This window comes from Annulohypoxylon maeteangense (genome assembly GCF_022496945.1).
Source record: "Annulohypoxylon maeteangense strain CBS 123835 unplaced genomic scaffold GGS22scaffold_3, whole genome shotgun sequence".
Taxonomy (NCBI): Eukaryota; Fungi; Ascomycota; class Sordariomycetes; order Xylariales; family Hypoxylaceae; genus Annulohypoxylon; species Annulohypoxylon maeteangense.
The window spans coordinates 827,046-845,076 of NW_025953250.1; the positions used below are offsets into that span (position 1 = coordinate 827,046).

At 47.1% G+C, this 18,031-nt stretch overlaps 5 protein-coding genes across 5 annotated transcripts; 3 read left to right on the forward strand and 2 right to left on the reverse strand.

Moving 5' to 3' along the window:
- The first annotated feature begins 80 nt into the window (after nt 1-80).
- GGS22DRAFT_154607 (HEC/Ndc80p family-domain-containing protein) lies at nt 81-2,831 on the forward strand. Its single transcript, XM_047960070.1, has 3 exons — nt 81-272; nt 384-2,335; nt 2,398-2,831. Exons 1-3 carry the CDS (start codon nt 228-230, stop codon nt 2,597-2,599), a joined length of 2,199 nt encoding a protein of 732 aa, XP_047821771.1. The 5' UTR covers nt 81-227; the 3' UTR covers nt 2,600-2,831.
- A 145-nt stretch (nt 2,832-2,976) lies between these two features.
- GGS22DRAFT_90674 (ESCRT-II complex, vps25 subunit) lies at nt 2,977-4,065 on the forward strand. The gene is made up of 2 exons (XM_047968389.1): nt 2,977-3,684; nt 3,807-4,065. Exons 1-2 carry the CDS (start codon nt 3,135-3,137, stop codon nt 3,917-3,919), a joined length of 663 nt encoding a protein of 220 aa, XP_047821772.1. The 5' UTR covers nt 2,977-3,134; the 3' UTR covers nt 3,920-4,065.
- Nucleotides 4,066-4,210: 145 nt separating this feature from the next.
- Nucleotides 4,211-6,968, reverse strand: GGS22DRAFT_178056 (BRCT domain-containing protein; the record flags this gene model as incomplete). Its single annotated transcript, XM_047963555.1, has 4 exons — nt 4,211-4,828; nt 4,878-6,333; nt 6,385-6,821; nt 6,879-6,968. 4 exons carry the CDS (start codon nt 6,966-6,968, stop codon nt 4,211-4,213), a joined length of 2,601 nt encoding a protein of 866 aa, XP_047821773.1.
- A 504-nt stretch (nt 6,969-7,472) lies between these two features.
- Nucleotides 7,473-10,426, reverse strand: GGS22DRAFT_154616 (glycoside hydrolase family 78 protein). The gene is made up of 6 exons (XM_047960071.1): nt 9,582-10,426; nt 9,238-9,431; nt 9,143-9,182; nt 9,010-9,077; nt 8,189-8,931; nt 7,473-8,106 (listed from the first exon to the last, which is right to left on the reverse strand). Exons 1-6 carry the CDS (start codon nt 10,239-10,241, stop codon nt 7,724-7,726), a joined length of 2,088 nt encoding a protein of 695 aa, XP_047821774.1. The 5' UTR covers nt 10,242-10,426; the 3' UTR covers nt 7,473-7,723.
- A 2,562-nt stretch (nt 10,427-12,988) lies between these two features.
- On the forward strand, nt 12,989-16,476 carry GGS22DRAFT_90718 (uncharacterized protein). The gene is made up of 3 exons (XM_047968391.1): nt 12,989-13,349; nt 13,564-16,110; nt 16,163-16,476. Exons 1-3 carry the CDS (start codon nt 13,344-13,346, stop codon nt 16,400-16,402), a joined length of 2,793 nt encoding a protein of 930 aa, XP_047821775.1. The 5' UTR covers nt 12,989-13,343; the 3' UTR covers nt 16,403-16,476.
- The last annotated feature ends 1,555 nt before the right edge of the window (nt 16,477-18,031 follow it).

Sequence of the window (18,031 nt, forward strand, 5' to 3'; positions counted from 1 at the left end):
ATCATAGGGCCTTGTGCTTTGTTTACTTAAATCGGGGAAATCGGGCACCGACAAAATGCAAGCACTTGGCACCTGCATTCGAGCCATTGAAATCCTCGGTTTCTGTTTCTCCAATCTCCAATTTGCTAAACTTTACAGAGCACAAACTTTGGGAATTCTTCAATCTTATTAGAAGATAAGCATTTCCTCATTTGCTTCGCACTCGCTATTTCTTATATTTTACCACAATGTCCCAAGAGCCGGGACTTTGGAGTGTCCGTCGGCCGCGAGAGGTATGACAAGCAATGCGCCCAACGCGCAAACACTTTGAACACCTTGATCCTTTTACCCCTTTGTCGCGCGCAATTAGAATCTTTGTAACTAACTGATCCAATCGCGGCCAGACTCTTGGTGGTATCAATCCTAATACTGCTATACCTCAACCAGCATCAGCGATGAAGAGATCGAACTCGATTGGCGGAAATGGCGGTAGCGGCTTTTCTAGTAGCCATATGCGATCTATGTCGGGATCTAGACAATCCCTTCTCGCTCGCCCTAGCCAGCCTATGTTCTCGCGATCTTCATCCGGCGCCAACTTAGCCGATGTAGGAATGTCGTCAGTGAAGCGCTCATCCTTTCAGAATGTCCCCGGTTCCACGATAAAAAGCTACGCTTCTGGCGGTGTGCCCATGCGCAACTCCGAGAGCGAACGAAGAAGTAGTGTTTACCGCTCTCGAACGTCTACAAACGGTCCCGGAAACCACCAAAGCTTCTTTCAACAAGCACCGCAGGCTGCTGGCGTACCACGCGACCCGCGACCATTAAAGGATCGATCATTCCAGGCGCGAATCGGTCAGGAGCTCTTAGATTATCTATCGCAACATAACTTTGAGATGGAAATGAAACACACACTATCGCATAACATAATCAAGTCGCCTACCCAGAAGGATTTTAACTACATGTTCCAATGGCTATATCATCGCATCGACCCGAGCTACCGTTTCCAGAAGAACATAGATCAGGAGGTTCCTCCAATCTTAAAGCAACTTCGTTACCCTTACGATAAGAGTATTACCAAATCGCAAATCTCTGCGGTGGGTGGCCAGAACTGGAGTACCTTTTTAGGCTTACTGCATTGGATGATGCAATTAGCACAGATGCTCGAAGGCTATTCATGCAACCGCTATGATGAAGCTTGTATAGAGAGTGGAGTAGACGTGGGTGGCGATCATATCATTTTCGACTTTCTAAGTTCAGCGTACAGAGATTGGCTTGCTATGGACGAGGACGCTGGCGACGATGATGCCGAGAGAGTACTTGCGCCCCACGTTGGATCTATGGCCGCAGCTTTCGAAAGGTCAAATTCTAAATATTTATCAGAGCTTGAGATGCTCGAAGCGGAGAACGCTCGACTACTCAAGGATATCGAGGATTTGGAAAAGTCAACTCCCGATCCTCGTGTTCTTGACAATCATTTCAAGATTATGGAAGAGGATAAGATCAAATTCGAGGAGTACAATGCGCTTGCTGAATCAAGGACTGAGAAATACGAAAGCCGTATTAAAGTCTTACAAGAAGAACTTGATAAGCTAATGGAGGAACTGAAGGAAGCTGAGGAGGAACGTCGTGAATTGCAGAAAGAAGTCGATGGCCAAGGTATTAGCATGCAGGATATTGACCGCATGACTTCGGAACGCGAAAGACTTCAAAAGGGCATAGAGTCCGCTACACAACGACTTGATGAAGGGAAGAAAAGAGTGGCAGACAAAGAAATGGAAGCTAGCCGCAAGCTCGACGATCTAGAAAGACTCGTCGACAAGTACAACACTCTCGCTTACCAGATCGGCCTCATTCCTTCGTCGGCAGTAAATGCCAAAGGCGAGTCATACGAATTGGCAGTGACTGTCAATGAATCAGACTTCACAGGCTCTATTATGAAGGGGTCGTATTCGACGGGAGGAAGTGAACGCCTACTAGCCGATCCGGTGACCGGCTATCAACCAGCGCATATCCTTAACTTGGATTTGCGCGGGCACGTTAAGAACGACTTCCTAGCTCTAAGGAAGGAGATTTCGGAACGACGGACCGCAGCCATGGATGTCATGATGAAGGATCACGATCTGCTCGATGGTATTAAGGAAGCAATCGAGGACAAACGAAACGAGGTCGAGGCTCTAGAACACAGAGTCAGAGCCGCAGAAGAGGAGTACGAGAAGACCAAGGAGATCACCAACACCTCGAAATTGGCCTCGGATGCACAAATCGAGAAGACGGAGAAAGAACTCGCCAAGATGCGAGCCCAACTTACCGAATCCGTTCAGCTGATGGAGCAAAGAGAGATGAACACCAACATCGAGTATGTATTTTCCTTACTGTATTTTCTTTACTTAGAACCACTTGTGCTAATGATAAAGCTAGATATGAACAATTAACCCTCCGAGCGAACTCATTACGTGAGGAACTACACACGGAGATCGAGAGGATGCTTAACGATATCATCAAATTCAAGGTCCATATCCAGAAGAACCTGGAAGACTACGAGGGCTTCGTAGCAGATGAGCTTGAGAAGGAACTCGGTAGTGACGAGATGAGAGACGATACCCGCGGCATTGGGATGTGATTTAAATTTGCTTGGTTAACCCAAGCTGGTTGTTGTGTTGGCGTTTCTCGGTGTTGCCTTGTACGGAGTTCGGTTGGACTACAAGTGATGACCGTAATGATGCAGTGGACGCTTTGAATGATGGTTAAGGATACCTCTTGTCTGGGAAAGTTTCATTCTTACGGTCGATTGTTATAATGCGAGTTTCAATACATGATTAAAAACAAATTAGTACATCGTAACTGTGAACAACGTTAACCTTGAAAGAAAAAGGGTAGGTAGGCACCGAATAGGGGGCTTATAGCGTCTAAAAAATAGCCCTGGAGGCTATCGATAGCTGTAGCGTTAACGATAGCGGGGTTCAAGCTCAGGGTAGCTTGACTCGACGTCGAAGCCCCGCTAAACCTGAACTTCACATCATCTACCGAGTCCTTGTGAAGACCATCAGCCATAAGACGTCAATCAACAGCGACACAACCACGATATACACCGTCGCATATCCCTCCCCCCCATCTCCAACGCCCCTTAACCCATCATCCCAATCCTCCTACTCACAATGTCCCTCCCCACAACCTCACCCCCAACCCTCGGCCCAACCGCCTCATCACCACCCACATCCTCCTCCTCCTCAACCTTCGACTTCCCGCGCGAATACAACTTCCCGCCCTTCTTCACCAAGCAAACAAACCTCACAACACTCCACGCGCAGCTCGAAAAATGGTCCTCCCTAATCCTCTCCTACTGCCGGCACCACCGGCTCTTCCGCCTGTCCCTCTCGTACGAGGGGTCCGCATACGAAGACCTCTTCCGCAACCGTCGTCTCAACAAATCCCTGCGTCTCGCCGACGCGCGCGAGGTGCTTGATTTCATGCGGAAGGAAGGGCGGGCTGAGCCTGTTTCGGGGAGTGGGGGTGGTGGGGGTGGGATAAGCAGTATCAGCGGGATGGGAGGAGGGAAGGAGGTGGTGGGCGATGTGTTCTGGATCTACTGGAGGTCGCCGGAGGAGTGGGCGGAGGTGGTGGAGGCGTGGGTTGAGGAGACGGGACAGAAGAATACGGTGCTTACGCTGTATGAGTTGACGGAGGGAGATGGCACACGGGGGACTGGTGAGTTGGGTTCTTATGTTTATGATTACACAAATTCCTATCCTATCCTATCCTATACAATCCAATCCAAGTCTCTTAAGTCGAGAATTAAAGGCAGCAGTGCTAACCCATACAAATCACAGAATTCTACGGTCTCGACGCCGAAATCCTCCAAAAAGCACTCCAAGTGCTCGTGAAGCGCGGCAAGGCACAAATATTCGGACAGGAGGACCAACAAGGTATCAAGTTTTTCTGATGTGGAATTTGTGTATTGCATGTTCCTCCAACAAGGAACATCTATAATATCTACAAACAAAAAGTCTCGACGGCCACGACTTGCAGCTATACGAGACCGGAATATCAACAGCAGGCGGACGGGAATAATAAGATCCCACCCGCGGCCGGAGACCAAAGCGCAACGGATGCGACACACGCACAAACGCCATCCCCTACCCCCGATCCCGAGCCATGCATGCAACGGAGCTCATAAACGTCAACATTAAAAGTAGTATCCTCGAAGAACGCCTCACCCTAGTCAATGGATTCCTCAAGTAAAGAAATTCGTCACCAGGTATTTGTCGTCGAACATTACCTCCTGATTCATTACCACGTCCAGCAACCAATCCGCGGCAACGATGCGCGGCTCCATGTTGCCGTTTCGAGCCATGTCCTCGAACTTCTTCCATAGTCTTTTCTCTTCCGGACTCGTGTTACTGAGCAGATACACCGGGTCCGGACCGCCTTCGTCCTCTTCAGGTCTAGTCGGCTTAATCGTTGTACCGCTTCTTGCGCCATACATCATGAATAGAGCGCCATTGGCCTCGGCAATGAATCGATAGCCGTCCGGGCCATTCTTGATGTTACTCGTGCAGTAGATAGGCGTGTTCCAGAGAAGTTTGCCGGCATTCTTGCGGGCCCTGAGAACGGAAGTCGATAGCTTAATGCCAAACTTATCCTCGTTCTCCTTGTCTTTAAGAACGAAATCCTGCGGATCAAGCAGTTCCTTTTGATCAAGACATTGCTCGATCCAGCTTGAAGATACGATAGTAGCACCCTTCGATAGATTGCGAAGAAACTTGACTGTCCGAACTAAATGCGGGGCTACGAGATAATCGCATGTTTGACCGTCAGGTACGACAGCGATGCCGAGGTCACGTAGCTTCTTCTATAAAGATATTAGTCAAATTCACAATGCATGAGTTTGGTAAACCTACGCGATCAGCATCCTCGCGATGTTTGTCATTGACCCATCGCTGGAATCCGGTGAGCACCACACGCATATTAACCTCAGGTAATGAGGGTCTCGCTTTCTTCGCCGGCCGCTTATCCGCCTTGGCATCTTTCTCCTCGTTTGCTGCGACCGGACTCGAAATGCTGCGGCGATTGAGATGTTCTCGGTCGATGTGATCAGCGGCTCGCTTACCTCCCCAGAGACCGTGATTGTCCTTAAGCCCTCGCTTCTTTTCCTTCTCGTACAGCTGTATATCAGGCGCAAGAACCGACAGCCTATTCAGTGCTTTGTCCTTGGCACTTCGACTTGATGAAGATACGGTGGAAGGAGTCTCGTTCTCTTTACCAGTCCGCACATAACGACCCTTAGCCGGAGTCGCGAACTGGCCTGATGTAGTACGACCCTTTGCCGGCGCAGGTACTCCAAACACATCGGTCGTCTTCTCTGCATACTCTGCATCGGTATCCTTCATAATATCAATCCCCTTGTGGGATTGACGACCGATTACAACACCCTCCGCTGGACCATCTTGATACGAATTCTCATCGGCAATATCCGCCATCTTGCGCTTGCGCCTGGTTGGCAGGAGAATATCCTCTTGTGCCTTCGGATAATATAGAGCTTCCAGTTTACTCTTATCAAAAGGTGTTTTGCCTATAACCTCTCCAAGGTTCGTACGGTCTGGGAAGCATGTGTACTTTTTGCCCCCTTCTGCTAGCATCTCACATTTTGCGTAACATTCCTCGATCCAAAGGTGATTGACAACTTTGAGCTGCCAGTCTTTAGCAGCCTCGCACTTTTCGCCAGTCTCTCGGGCAGTGATCAAATGTGTGTTATCGGCCTTCATTGTCTTTGTGAATTCCGCCCCGGTAGCGACGATCAGGTTTTCCAAGTATATACGGGCCTCGCCTCCGTAGTTGGACACCGTGATTCTCTTTCCTTTGAGCCCCGGGATCCCGTCGCGCGGAATGGGATAATGAAGAAGACGGTTCAGAGGATCCGTCCATTGGTTATGGGTGATGATATGGTACAACCAAGACAAGTTCCCAACCCACTTGTTTTCTGCTTGAGAGGCGCGTATATATTGTGGTCCGTCGCGATAATGGCAGATAAACCAGTCGCAATCTTCAACGTCGTCAGTCATCCGACCCCCGCCATTCTCAATTAATCCCTTGATGATTTCCCTAAGTCGATCCCTAATCGATAAGTCTGACGACAACATAATCGATTTGCCCTCAAATGCAGTCAAGATAGGACGACCTCCAGCATCTGGGGGAGGACTGGGCATGTAATCAGGGCGAGCAGAAGTAGCGCCCTCAAGATGTTGGCTCGAGGGTACTCTAACCGAGTCTTCGGGATTGAGACGCATTATCTCGGGGTCGGGCAAGCAATACGGTTCTTCAGAAATGCGCTTTCCCAACTTGAAGCAATCGTCAAACCTAGGCAGATTAGACACAAAGCACCATTTATTAGGCAGAAATATTGCTTACCAATGAGGGAGAACAATCTTGCACTTCAGCTTCTTGCTCTGGGCCAGCTGACATTTCGGGTGGTCCATGGAAAGCGCGCAGATATGTGTGGTCAGCTTTGTGACATTATCCGAGTCCATTCCTCCCATCGCCATTGTGGCGCCAATGATCGCCTCCTTGTCAGTAGGAGGTATATCGGCGCACGAAAGTAGGACATCAGAGAAGATCATTCGGGGATCTGGTGTAAAGGGGCGTATTTGGGCTTGTCTTCCTTTAGTCAAGGATGCGGAGATCCACTTGGGTCTAACGACAGGAATCATTCTTGCTGTCGCTTCGGTGTACTCTTCAAAATCGACTGAGGTGGCTATGATGTGGGTTAAACCATCAAGCGGGAGCCTCGATTTGCCGCGGGGGGCAATCTGGACCTCGCCGCCATATTGGGTGATAGTCGCTGCGAGCTGTAACAAAGTGAGTATTGCAGTCCATTCATAACTGTTATGTCAATTGCGACAAACCTTGCCGATCACGGTCTGGCTCAATTCAGGACACTTGATAAAAGCGAACTTGCAGAGGCTGAAAAGCTCTGAATCCTTCTGGTCTGGCATTGTGCCTTTTCAGACGCGATGAAGTGTACGCAAATGAGGTTAGAGGGTTTGACGCATTCCCTTTCGAAAATAATATCAGGTGTAATTGTGGTGGATAATAAAAAGCTAAAGAGAAGAAAGAATTATTGTAGACAATCGCATCAAAGCGCGTATTTGCAGGTCGTTGCCTGGTTGGTAAACTGGAGGAACCAAGTTTAGAAGTTTGGGATTGACATCAATTTAGTACGGACGATAGAAAGAAAAGGTGGGACAAATTGTTTTCTAGGAATATTCAACTGCTTGACGCGTTTAGAGCACTGTGACCCCTTGTAATTAACGCGAGAAGGAGTCGCGGTCAGGTGACTGTATTACCCCACGTAAGTTCATACCCTAATTCGGAATAGACTGACGTAGGTACATAGGTACTTGATCATAAATGTTCTACACTCCGTGCAACCTTAAGCGCTGCACGTCACAGTGTGCTTCCTCTCCTACTTCTAGCGCTCTCAACTTTAGAAGCGTAGAGAAACAAACCACTTCTATCTTCCAACATATCAATTCCTCGCGTTGATTATGAGTCATTCCTCATCACCAGGATAATATATTACTTCGATGGCGTGTAACATTCAGCATGACTCAACGTCATAATTCTATATACAATGAATGTCTTGTTTGCCAGGAGTTCTGCAGAAGATCATATACACGCTTCTGCCTGTAACATCCAAGACACAGTTCGAAAGGAACGTTGATTTTTCCCACCATTTCTAAAACCTTCCCTAGCTGGCCGCGATACGATGCTGCCCACTCGTCCCTACGACGGTATACAGTTGCCTGTTACCTGCTGCATTAACAATTTTCTCAGAATCCGCCGTTATTACTTCTCCATCCATTGTCAACTTATATTGCGCACCATTTTTGGAAACTGGGAGAAGCAATACGCCTGTGGTACCCTGTGGCACAGTATAATTCAACGTATAGCCGTTATCGTCCACCGTCCAGCTTGTTGAGTACTTTCCCAAGCTAGTCGTGAAACCACCTTCAGCATGTGTGAGATCTCCGAATTGAGGCGCAATTTGCCAGCTCGATCCAGCTGGGTTAGTCACACTGAGACCGACGATGTATTCCGTCAACGCCGAGACGGGACCAGTAGCCCATCCATCTAAAGCAGACCACGTCAGTAAACCCCGCTAAAAGACGCCTCGGGCGTAAGTGGCTAAACGACGAGAAATACATATACTTACGCGAGTGGGATGTGTATGAGTAATCCTCTCCGTATCCAGCATCATGTCGATAGCCGAATGTTCCATCCGTGAGATAGCCCTCGATCATAGTGGACTGTGTGCCATTTACGTTGTTCAGATACCAACCCCAGCTAGTTCGGATCAGATCGAGTGCCCGTTGTGTCTGCCCTGCTAACAGGTGCCCCTGGATTTCGAAGGATGAGATGAACGTAGAGACCTCGCCACTCAATTCGGGACTCTCAGCTCCGATCGGGGTCCAATTCTTCGTAAGAGTCGAAGAGATTGTTTGCCCCTCGTCCGCTGTAGCGTTCACCACTCCAAAGAGCAAGGCAAGGGAATTCCCATCTTGAGGGTATAAACCGGTCTTGGTATCACGAGACTTAATACTATCGTAAAATGCACCAGCAGTTCCATCCCAAAGCTGCGAGTTTATGGAGCTCCGGAGTTTTGCAGCGGTATCGAGCCACGTCGAATTGACACCAGTTGTGTCACCAACCCATGTGGCTAACGAAGAACCTGTGATCAACGTTCGATAATATAGCATCTGCACCGAGGCCTGGGTATCGTCAACATTGTAACGGCCCCAGTCATCGATGTAGCCGGTGATATTAAGAAGGCCTAAGGACGAATCAAGCTGTCTCGAGACGAATGACATTGCTGCGATATACTTATCCCAAATTCCTCCGATAAAGTCTAGATCCCCGGAATATAAGACATAATTGTACGTCCCAATCATAATCCACCTAATAATACCGAAGAACTTAGCTTAATCGTTTGATGGAGGAATGTGACGAAGAAATCTAATGCAGGTAGGGTCTTACATGTGATACGTATCACTATTTCTGGCCAGAAGCGGCGGGCCAGAAAATGGGAGCAAACCACTCTCTGCCTATACGCAAGGAGATAATTAGTAAAGAGGTCCACGTGGATATATCTATTACAAGGAGTACTGACCTGAATGTTAAATAAGGTTGCCAATGCATTTTTTACACTCCTACAAACAATTAGGAGGGCGACTTTCAAGTTTATAGGACGGTCGGGGAACTAACTCAAGATCGCCAGTGCTGTAGAATGATGAGGGCACCGCAACACCCATGTCCCCGGGCCAGACAGTTCTGTCACGCTTTGCGCCGTCAGTGTTGATGGTGTCACCTATACCAATGTTGCCATTGTTTGCCCATTGGCTCGCCGGTGCAGGCCAGGCTCTTCCGGTTGAGGGATGGAGCGCATTCGTCTGTATGGTCTATGATAAATTAAATCAGCGACCGTTCCAAGGGTCCCCAAACATCAAAAGAGATCATTTGAGCCACGTAGTCTATTTCTTTAGCTCAAATCGATAAATAGCTTTTCGCCGAACGGAGAGTATCAATATACAGCCTCCAATTGTACTTACATAAGCACCACTATACCAGATCTTGTTGAGCACATCGTCGTTACTATGGAAATATCCTTGGTAGGCCCGGAGATTTGACCAAGTTGGTTGGAAAGATAGTTCTAGAGAAACATCGTTAATGGTGACAGAGGAGGTTGCTCCGGTAAGGAAAATTGTCATATATCGAAATCCTCCACGAATATGCTCGTCCGGCATGACATAAGTCTGGTCTCCCGTGGAGGAGAAATTGGCATAGAGTGCGCCATCTTTCCTCGAAAATACGCCACTAGATGAGTCCGAGACAGGTCCAATCCAATCCTTAGCTTCTGTAAAAGCTATGCCGAGCGCGCCATCGCCGTCCGTAGATGAGACAGTGAACTGAATCGTAGCAACGCCTCCAACTTCAAGGCCAAAATCGTAATAAACACCGGATTTCGTGCTCGCGAACGAGGCAGACTTTATATTAGAGTTTTCTCCAGTGTCTAGATCGAACACGGCCTTGGGGGTGACAGTTCGTGTCGATGGAGAGAAAAGATTCGATTCCCATTCACCTGAGAAAGCGGCTGTTTGCGGGCCCGTGCATTTCGTGTCTCTCCAACAGCTCTGAGCAACAACGTCCGTAAGAGAGCCTAAAACCCAAATCGCGAGAGTAAACGGGAGAAAGGGGGAATGAGACGCCATCACGACCGACAACGTAGAATCAACACGCTAGGTGCACCGAATTAAGGGGACACGAAGGTCGATTAAGATCTAGAATCATGGATGCTTTATGGAATATCTATATTGATTTATAAATATTCAATCCTTTCATGGATTTTGGGTCCGTAAAGGGGCACATGCAATGAGTTTTCGGGAAACGAATTATGTAGAACGCATGATATGTTAAATACCAAGGTACCTACCTACTCACCTGAAGTATTAAACATCTTCCTGCCGAGACGAACATAGCCACCCCGCTCAAATGAAAAACGAAACCTGGTTGCCAGTTGGGGTTCGTGGAGCGGCACAGCGGCTCGGATGACAGCACCGTGGAGACAACAAATCAAAACATTGGGAAGGTCGAATGAACCATGTCGGTGATCATTAACCAGTGCCATGTTGTAATATCTTTTCAGGCATTCCAAAATCCGAGTAAAACTTGGCCAGGAACGATCCTTAAAATATCTGAAAATATACCGATTCTGGAAGCTCGATTGCACTTACAGAATACAGTCTTCAATGGTACATCGATGATATTCACCTTCCGGATGATTTATCCCGTTCGCGGTCCACTTATGCCGGGTATCTAAAACCTGGGGCCGCGCGAATGCCGAGCGTGTCTTAGACAGATAATATTGATATAGCATTAGTAATCTTAGATGCTTTATGTAGAATTCTTAATATGTTAGAAACTCAATCTCGGGTTTAAAATAAGTTAATCGAATAAGCTTGATAGAAATTGGAGCAACCGATGAAGAGTCTTTCTGTTCATGAGATAAGGTTTGGGGATATCCATACTGTCGGGATCCGTGGTACCAGCGAATAGCTTGTCGATTATCGATCCGGCGAATTCTAATCCTTCGAGATGCAGCCCAGGTAAGAGTAAGACAAATACTTGCGCAAATGATCCTAGAGAATGAAGGCGTTTTCCTTCAACGCTGCAGGGAAATCCAGGTCACAGCTCAATTCGCAGATGAACTTTATATCTTAACCAGATTCAACAAGATGTCAGCCATGCATCTTGAAGCCACTTACATACCTACCTAGTAGGTACTGTAGCTTACACAGCTAGCAGTGCTATCGGTACGATACGGTCTGCATCTGGAACAAACGTGCCGTAACGCCGTGGGTAGCGTAGGGCCGACTCAATTTCAGCCTGTGACGAACAACGGTCTTTGGTCAAGCTAAATGACGAATTTGTCGAAGGATGGGGGCTGAATATGACTAAGTGACAATAGAGGCGTATTCCTCAGACCTTATAATATTAGGTAGTATGCGAGGACGCGTATGCTTCTATGAGCTGGAATTGAAGGAAGAGAACTGTTGCGAATAATTCTGCTCATAAATATGACGAGAGATTTTGGCGTATGCAGGACTCTTATCAAGGATACAGAAGAGCCTCATTTCGAATAGAGGTGGCAATTCGGCAAGTTGGGAAACTAGGTCTGGGCTATTTTAAGATATCGGCAACGCTGGTAATTTATTGAGATTGTCCAAAGTCGTCTGTCGCATGAAGTTGAGGATTATCATTGACAGGACTCTGCTTGATTTTCTCCAGTTTATAAAGTCAAATAATCGTCGAGGCATCCATGGGTAGCTTTTTATGTATGGGATACTCACATGGAAGTAAAGACGGAAGTAGGCATGCTGGTGCATGCTCTAATTTTCTGGGTTCGTCCCCTGTAAAGATCCATCGACGCATTGCTAATCATTTATTTTAGCCTTCCACTAAGCTTCCGCTAGGCTTGTAGTGGTAGTGGGACGCGGCGGCAGCTAGGAAGTATTGTCCCCGACTGGAAGGAATAGCGAACAAACTAAGGCTTCCAATTGCTTGGTCAGTTGTGGCCAGTGGGTTTTTTTTATGAACAGGGCACTAACAAGGCACTGGGCAGCGGGCAGTTGCTAACCGGTGTGTTCCAAGGTTGCACCTGTCCCTTTGTTCCTGATGTCCCATCCATTCCGGCCGCTCACACGTGACATCTAACCGTAGCGACCTAACTGGTAGACCTTGTAGACCTGGAAATCCACTATCGTCCAGATTGCCTTGGAAGTTATCCAGGGGTTAACCTGCCTGTAAAAATACCTAACCCCGACAACCAAAAAAGGGCCAGGCGCTGGCTTCTGAACGGCGCTAATGCAACGCTCTTTCAGAGCACTGGATCAATCAAATAATGGGACACCGATAATAGCCCTGGCCTGGAGCCGAAGAAGAATTGGTTGTTCTCCATCAGATCGATGGGCGAATGCCACTGTAGGATTTAGGGAATACTTGACTCCATACCATACAATCCATACCATCAATCCATACAACCCATACCTTTTTCTTTACCTACCCAGTCTGCCAGTACCTACCTAGTATCTAGGACTGCTTAGGTATTTCGGTATTATTCAGGGAACGCCTTGGCGAAAATTAGGAACATTTGAACAGAAGAGTTGAAGAGAGATGATCTCGAACCCTTCGAACCATTCGAACCATGCACCGCTAACTTCGTTATCTACCTAATAAACATCGACCTCGGAGCCCAACAACTCTATACTTGCAACTTTCGGCCGACTTCCCGGGGCAACCCCCCTTATTTACCTTAATACAACACACAGTCCACAGTCCACAGTCTTTCCCGACCCATTCTAATATTTTCGACGTTATTTTGCTCGAATTTGTTAGACATCGTCTAAGCTGTTATCGATGACCTATAGCAGAATCCATAATATTGTCACCTGACGCGACTCCCGCGAATTTGTAGAGAACAAGAACCAGAACAAGAACAAGACCAATACCAAAACCAAATCGAACCCCGGCTCTAACCCCGATACCGATACTACCAGATACAGCCAGTTACAACCAGTCACATCCAGTTACCGCCAGCCTAAACTTACCTCCTGAACCATCCTATTGTATGCATCTACGAGAGTTTACATATTGGACATCGCTCAGCGACAGCGCCGCTAGAGACCAGCCCGACATTGTCACGCCCATGATAGTGCCGCGATCCGGACGAGATTCTGCTTCGTGCAACCCGACAATATTATAAGGGGCAATCTTGGAGGTCAAGACCTCACGCGAGGTCGTTGCTAACACCCTCGATGATGGTATGTCGTCTTTGTCCGACGTTATATATGATTGATATGGTCGCAAGTCTTTGAATTGGCTTCAGAAAACTGTTATTTGACTACATGCATTTATTAACTCATCATGTCAACAATATGTTGATGTTGGGTGTCTCCTGTGTTGTTCTTAAGACCATTCACATTCCTTTTGTGCGTCCTGAGACCATTCGCGACTAACTTAAAATTAAATACTTAGACCTCTCGTCGACCTCGCGATGTTGGTGGAAGTTTTGCGAGTCGGCGTGGCCATGCCAACCAACTCTCCATCTCCGATCCGACCCATCACATAACCGAGACTATTGGGACTATGTACGGCGATGATGACGATTACGATTCACGCCCTTTAAGCTTTATCTCCTCTCCTCCGGAGGGTGAGAGGATAGTACAGCATCCCGATCCGGAGAGCTCTTTAGATAAGCAACGGCTTCCGCTCATTCGAACGACCTCGGACAAGACAACTCTACAACCTCCTGCAACCAATGGAAACTCGGCGCAGAAATCGCAAGCACTTTCCAGCCAAAGAAGTACGACGTCGAGGACCAGCTCTTTCGAATCAGGCCCAAAATCTCCGAATTCAAATTCGCCTATGTCACCCACGCTCCGCGATATGCGCGAAGATGCCCAGCAATATCCGATAACCAATATCGACAACCCGAACGATATCGCGCAAGAGCTAAGCAACCTACAAGCCTTACGGCGCATGTCTATGGATGTCTCGAACAACAGCGACCCCGATCTTCTTCCTTTCCAGGGCATGTCTCTCATGGCGATGCCATCCATAGCTCCAAAAGGAGACGATGATGCCGACCCTTCGAGATTGCTATGGGTTCCCGCTGGTGTTCACCCCGAACTAGCCCCTACCGAGTTCAAGAATTTCGTCGAGAAAAGAGTCCAGTCAATGAAACGGAGATCTTCTGAATCCACCTTGTCTGTAGATGGCTTGGAGAGGAGCGATTCGGGTGGGCTGCGGAGAAAGAAATCCATGCTTTCCAGACAAATCGACAATGTGGGCGGACACGGTGCGGAAGGATATGTTGACGGTGCCGAAAGATTAGAAAGGCAAAAGTCACTTAGGGAGCCAGGGCAAGGACCACCAGAGCTTAGTCTAGATGAACTTGTTAAGGACCCATCCAAGATTGCTCAGAAACTTGGACTCGAATCTCAACGCCAGGATTTAGGGGGCGAGTCTTCGAATACAGACGATATGCCTATACTTCCTGTCGCGCCAGGCATGGGCCTACGTCGATCGACCCGTACCACATATCGAAAAGGAGGTAGTCTAAAGAATCGACAAGGTTCCCTCAGATCCGATGAACGACTTCCTTTTTCGAAACGCATCGGGGCAAAGAAACCCGAAGAAGGGTCGGGCGGATCAGCTGGTAATGAATCAACTGTTGAAGCACCACCAGGTTATGGTTTGACACGGGTGCAATCAGAACCGATTTCTGAGAACTTCTCCAGGCCTTCAAAACCTATGCGGCGACAGCAAACCTTTTCCCAAGACCCAGCGTCAGACACATATGAAAGCTCTCAACATGACTCACAAGACTCAAGCCAGGGTTCTCCTACTAGACCGCAAGGTCCAACTCGTACCTTGTCCGCTGAGGCTATTAAGACATCTTCTCCTACATCGCAAATTATCGAGACATCCATTGCAGAGGAGGAACCTTCTGACGCACAAGCCATGGAAACGGGTAGGCCATTCCCCGAACGATCATCATCGCAACGAAATGCTATTCAGCCTGTGTCTCCACCTCCATCGGCTCCTGCGGAACCACCAGCGCGCTCAAGTAAAAGACCGAACTACGGGCAACCGCTTCAGAGCCCCTCGCCGCCACAGGTTACAAGCCGAACTCAGCAACCGAACCGATCACCGAACACTCCCAACCGAACCCTCAATGATATGTCACAAAGCCCTTCACCATTTCCAGGCAGCGGTGCCACTAGTACTGAATCGCTTACATTCATCCCAACATTTACAACCGCCGAAGACAGAAAGCCGGAGAAGAAGGGCAAGAAAGAGAAAAATGAAAGTGAGGGTGAGAAATCTAAGGCTACGTCCTGGAAATGGTTCAACAAGGGCGAGGATAAGGAGAAGAAAAAGAAAGATGATGAAAATAGGAAGTCTAAGACCAAGGCATTCGTGGAGAAAGCACACGATAACGTTCGTCTCGACGTTCTACAAACCTCGATCGATACAGCGCTTCACAAGGGACGAGAGAGCCTACTGCTTGACCGTGACACTGTCGACAGCAAACTGGAGGAGGAGCGGAGAAAGGAGAGTAGTCGAAGGTCAGGTGAGCAAAAGAAGGAAAAGGATGGCTTCTTTGGATCGTTCTTTGGAAGTAGCAAGAGAAGAAGTGAGAGGGATTCTACCAGCAAAAAACACCAGGCCCAGAGATCGTTGTCCCCAGAACCAGCTCCATACCGACCCTTACGACCCGATGTCGACTATCACTGGACGAGGTTCCCCATCCTAGAGGAGCGAGCCATATATCGAATGGCACACATCAAGCTCGCGAATCCTCGCCGTGCATTATATAGCCAGGTCTTGCTCAGCAACTTCATGTACTCGTATCTCGCAAAGGTCCAAGCCATGCATCCTCAAATACAAGTCCCACAATCACCCCAACAAAAGAGATTGCAAGAAGAAGAGAGACGGCGGCGTGAACAAGAGCAGCAATACATGGAACAGCAACAGGCACAGGATAGCATCGACCGCTATAACTTCGAATACCATCGAGTAAGTTGATATAATTCATCTAACCAAACTCCCAGGTCTAACGTAAACCCAGTCAACAACTCAATACGGGGATCCCAGCATGCAACAGGAGGCTGGAGACTACCCAGAAGCTGCCGAAATCTACGACTATGAGCATAGCAAGGACCATATGGATGGAAATAATGACTACCAAGATATGGATGATTATGGCGGTCAAGACGCAGACAAGGATTACTATTCTACTTACGTTCAGTACACTAATAGTGAAAACGGGCGCCGCCAGCACAAAGACGAGGACGAAGAAATGTGGTGATACATCTATCGATGAGGCGGGATTGCCAAAAGCACCCGTGTCTATACAGTGATTACACGGATGCATACTCTTCGACGTCCAGGGGATGGAATACGACGCCTTTCGTGAAGGGCGGAACATCAGGAACCCGACGAACCTCCAAATCCCTTTAGCTACATAACCGGGCATTCCCCTTTGTTGGACGGATAACAACATAGTGCCAGGGGTGTATATTTCGAATGGTATTTGCAACAAGGGACATCAGAGATCTCTCAAGATTCCCGCTCCCATTCCCATTTCGAAGTTTGTCGACCGCATATTTCTCTTTGCTAAGAGCGAGATCGACTTTGCAGGACACGAAAGAAAAAATTGAAGGGCTAGTTAAGGAGGCCAGATTATATTGAAAGTAGCATCTCTTATGATGTCTATTAGGAAGCATACCTTGGGCCTTTGCGCACAGGTGGAGATTAGCTGGAGGCAAACCCCCCTTGGATTATAATCAGAATTAAATCGACCTTCGGGCATAAATACACCATCTTATGAGTGAAGTCCAGTACTATGACATAACATTGAGTTTATTTTTTGAGTGTTCGAAGCCAAGAGTTAAGTAGGTATGTCTGAGCCTACCTATACGTAAGAAATAGAGGCGACATATCAGGTATATTACTATCAAATCTTGTCACTTGTATTGTTTGTCTCACCAAAGGTAACCTTGGAAGATTTAGAGAAATCTTGAGGTACGAACATAGTAATGCGATTACATGGTTTTATCTACGGCTATGAAAATAATATATTTTTATGAGGTTCGTAGATGCCAGTCATCAATCTTGACGAAGTCTATTGTCCCACACCTTGCATGATTTCAAAAGACGTAACTACTACATGCATTGTTAAATATATCATAAATAGGCAGGTGCATAGGTACTAGGTATGTATAACAATGCAGCAGATTGGTATTGTAGCATAATACCAATAAAAAACCGTCCATTGCGTAGCTGATAAGTATGTCACTGGCTTGATTTAGCTGAGACAAGTTCACGAAGGTAATGGTACCTGTCTTACAGCGTAAATCGAAATCGTTTCGAAGCTAGTGGAGCTCATTGTTTGAATCCGATTTTACTAAGATAAAAGTTGAAATCTTAAATATTTTTACTCTTTTAGGAAATAACTTAATGCTTGAAGCTTTTCGCTAAAAATCAACTAATGTATATAGGATATAAGTGACTTTGAGAAAATAATCATTTAAATACTTGAAGGAACCTTGAATACTTTGACGTTAAGGTATGTAATAAGAAAACAGCATGATGCTGATTAAGGTATGTAGGTATGTACATATGTACCAATAGATATAGTCCACAAATCAACCTAAAAAAAAATACTAGGTACTTCGTACCTATGATTGAATAAGTATAGTACTTATTTCTCATCAAACGTGATAATTATTGATTGGCCTGAATTATCGGGTGACGTTTAAATAATGCAGTTGCCTATATAGCTACGCATGAATATTTGTGCTTTGCTCTTGGTGAAGGTGCCTGTACTTTGTAGGTACCTAAGTATTTTGAAATATTCAAAGCATGTTCCTTGTACATGGGCACTTTCCAGATCACAGATTAAAAGTAAATGATTTTAGGTACCTTGTACCTGTGA

Bases quoted from the DNA above. Each gene is read 5' to 3' on its own strand.
- GGS22DRAFT_90718 (XM_047968391.1), top strand. The intron at 16,111-16,162 runs GTAAGTTGATAT...ACGTAAACCCAG, and splicing joins ATAACTTCGAATACCATCGA to TCAACAACTCAATACGGGGA.
- GGS22DRAFT_90674 (XM_047968389.1), top strand. From the start codon at position 3,135: ATGTCCCTCCCCACAACCTCACCCCCAACCCTCGGCCCAACCGCCTCA. The intron at 3,685-3,806 runs GTGAGTTGGGTT...TACAAATCACAG, and splicing joins AGATGGCACACGGGGGACTG to AATTCTACGGTCTCGACGCC.
- GGS22DRAFT_154616 (XM_047960071.1), bottom strand. From the start codon at position 10,241: ATGGCGTCTCATTCCCCCTTTCTCCCGTTTACTCTCGCGATTTGGGTT. The intron at 9,432-9,581 runs GTAAGTACAATT...AATTTATCATAG, and splicing joins TCTGGTATAGTGGTGCTTAT to ACCATACAGACGAATGCGCT. The intron at 9,183-9,237 runs GTTAGTTCCCCG...AATTGTTTGTAG, and splicing joins TACAGCACTGGCGATCTTGA to GAGTGTAAAAAATGCATTGG.
- GGS22DRAFT_154607 (XM_047960070.1), top strand. From the start codon at position 228: ATGTCCCAAGAGCCGGGACTTTGGAGTGTCCGTCGGCCGCGAGAG. The intron at 273-383 runs GTATGACAAGCA...AATCGCGGCCAG, and splicing joins GTGTCCGTCGGCCGCGAGAG to ACTCTTGGTGGTATCAATCC. The intron at 2,336-2,397 runs GTATGTATTTTC...TGATAAAGCTAG, and splicing joins GAGATGAACACCAACATCGA to ATATGAACAATTAACCCTCC.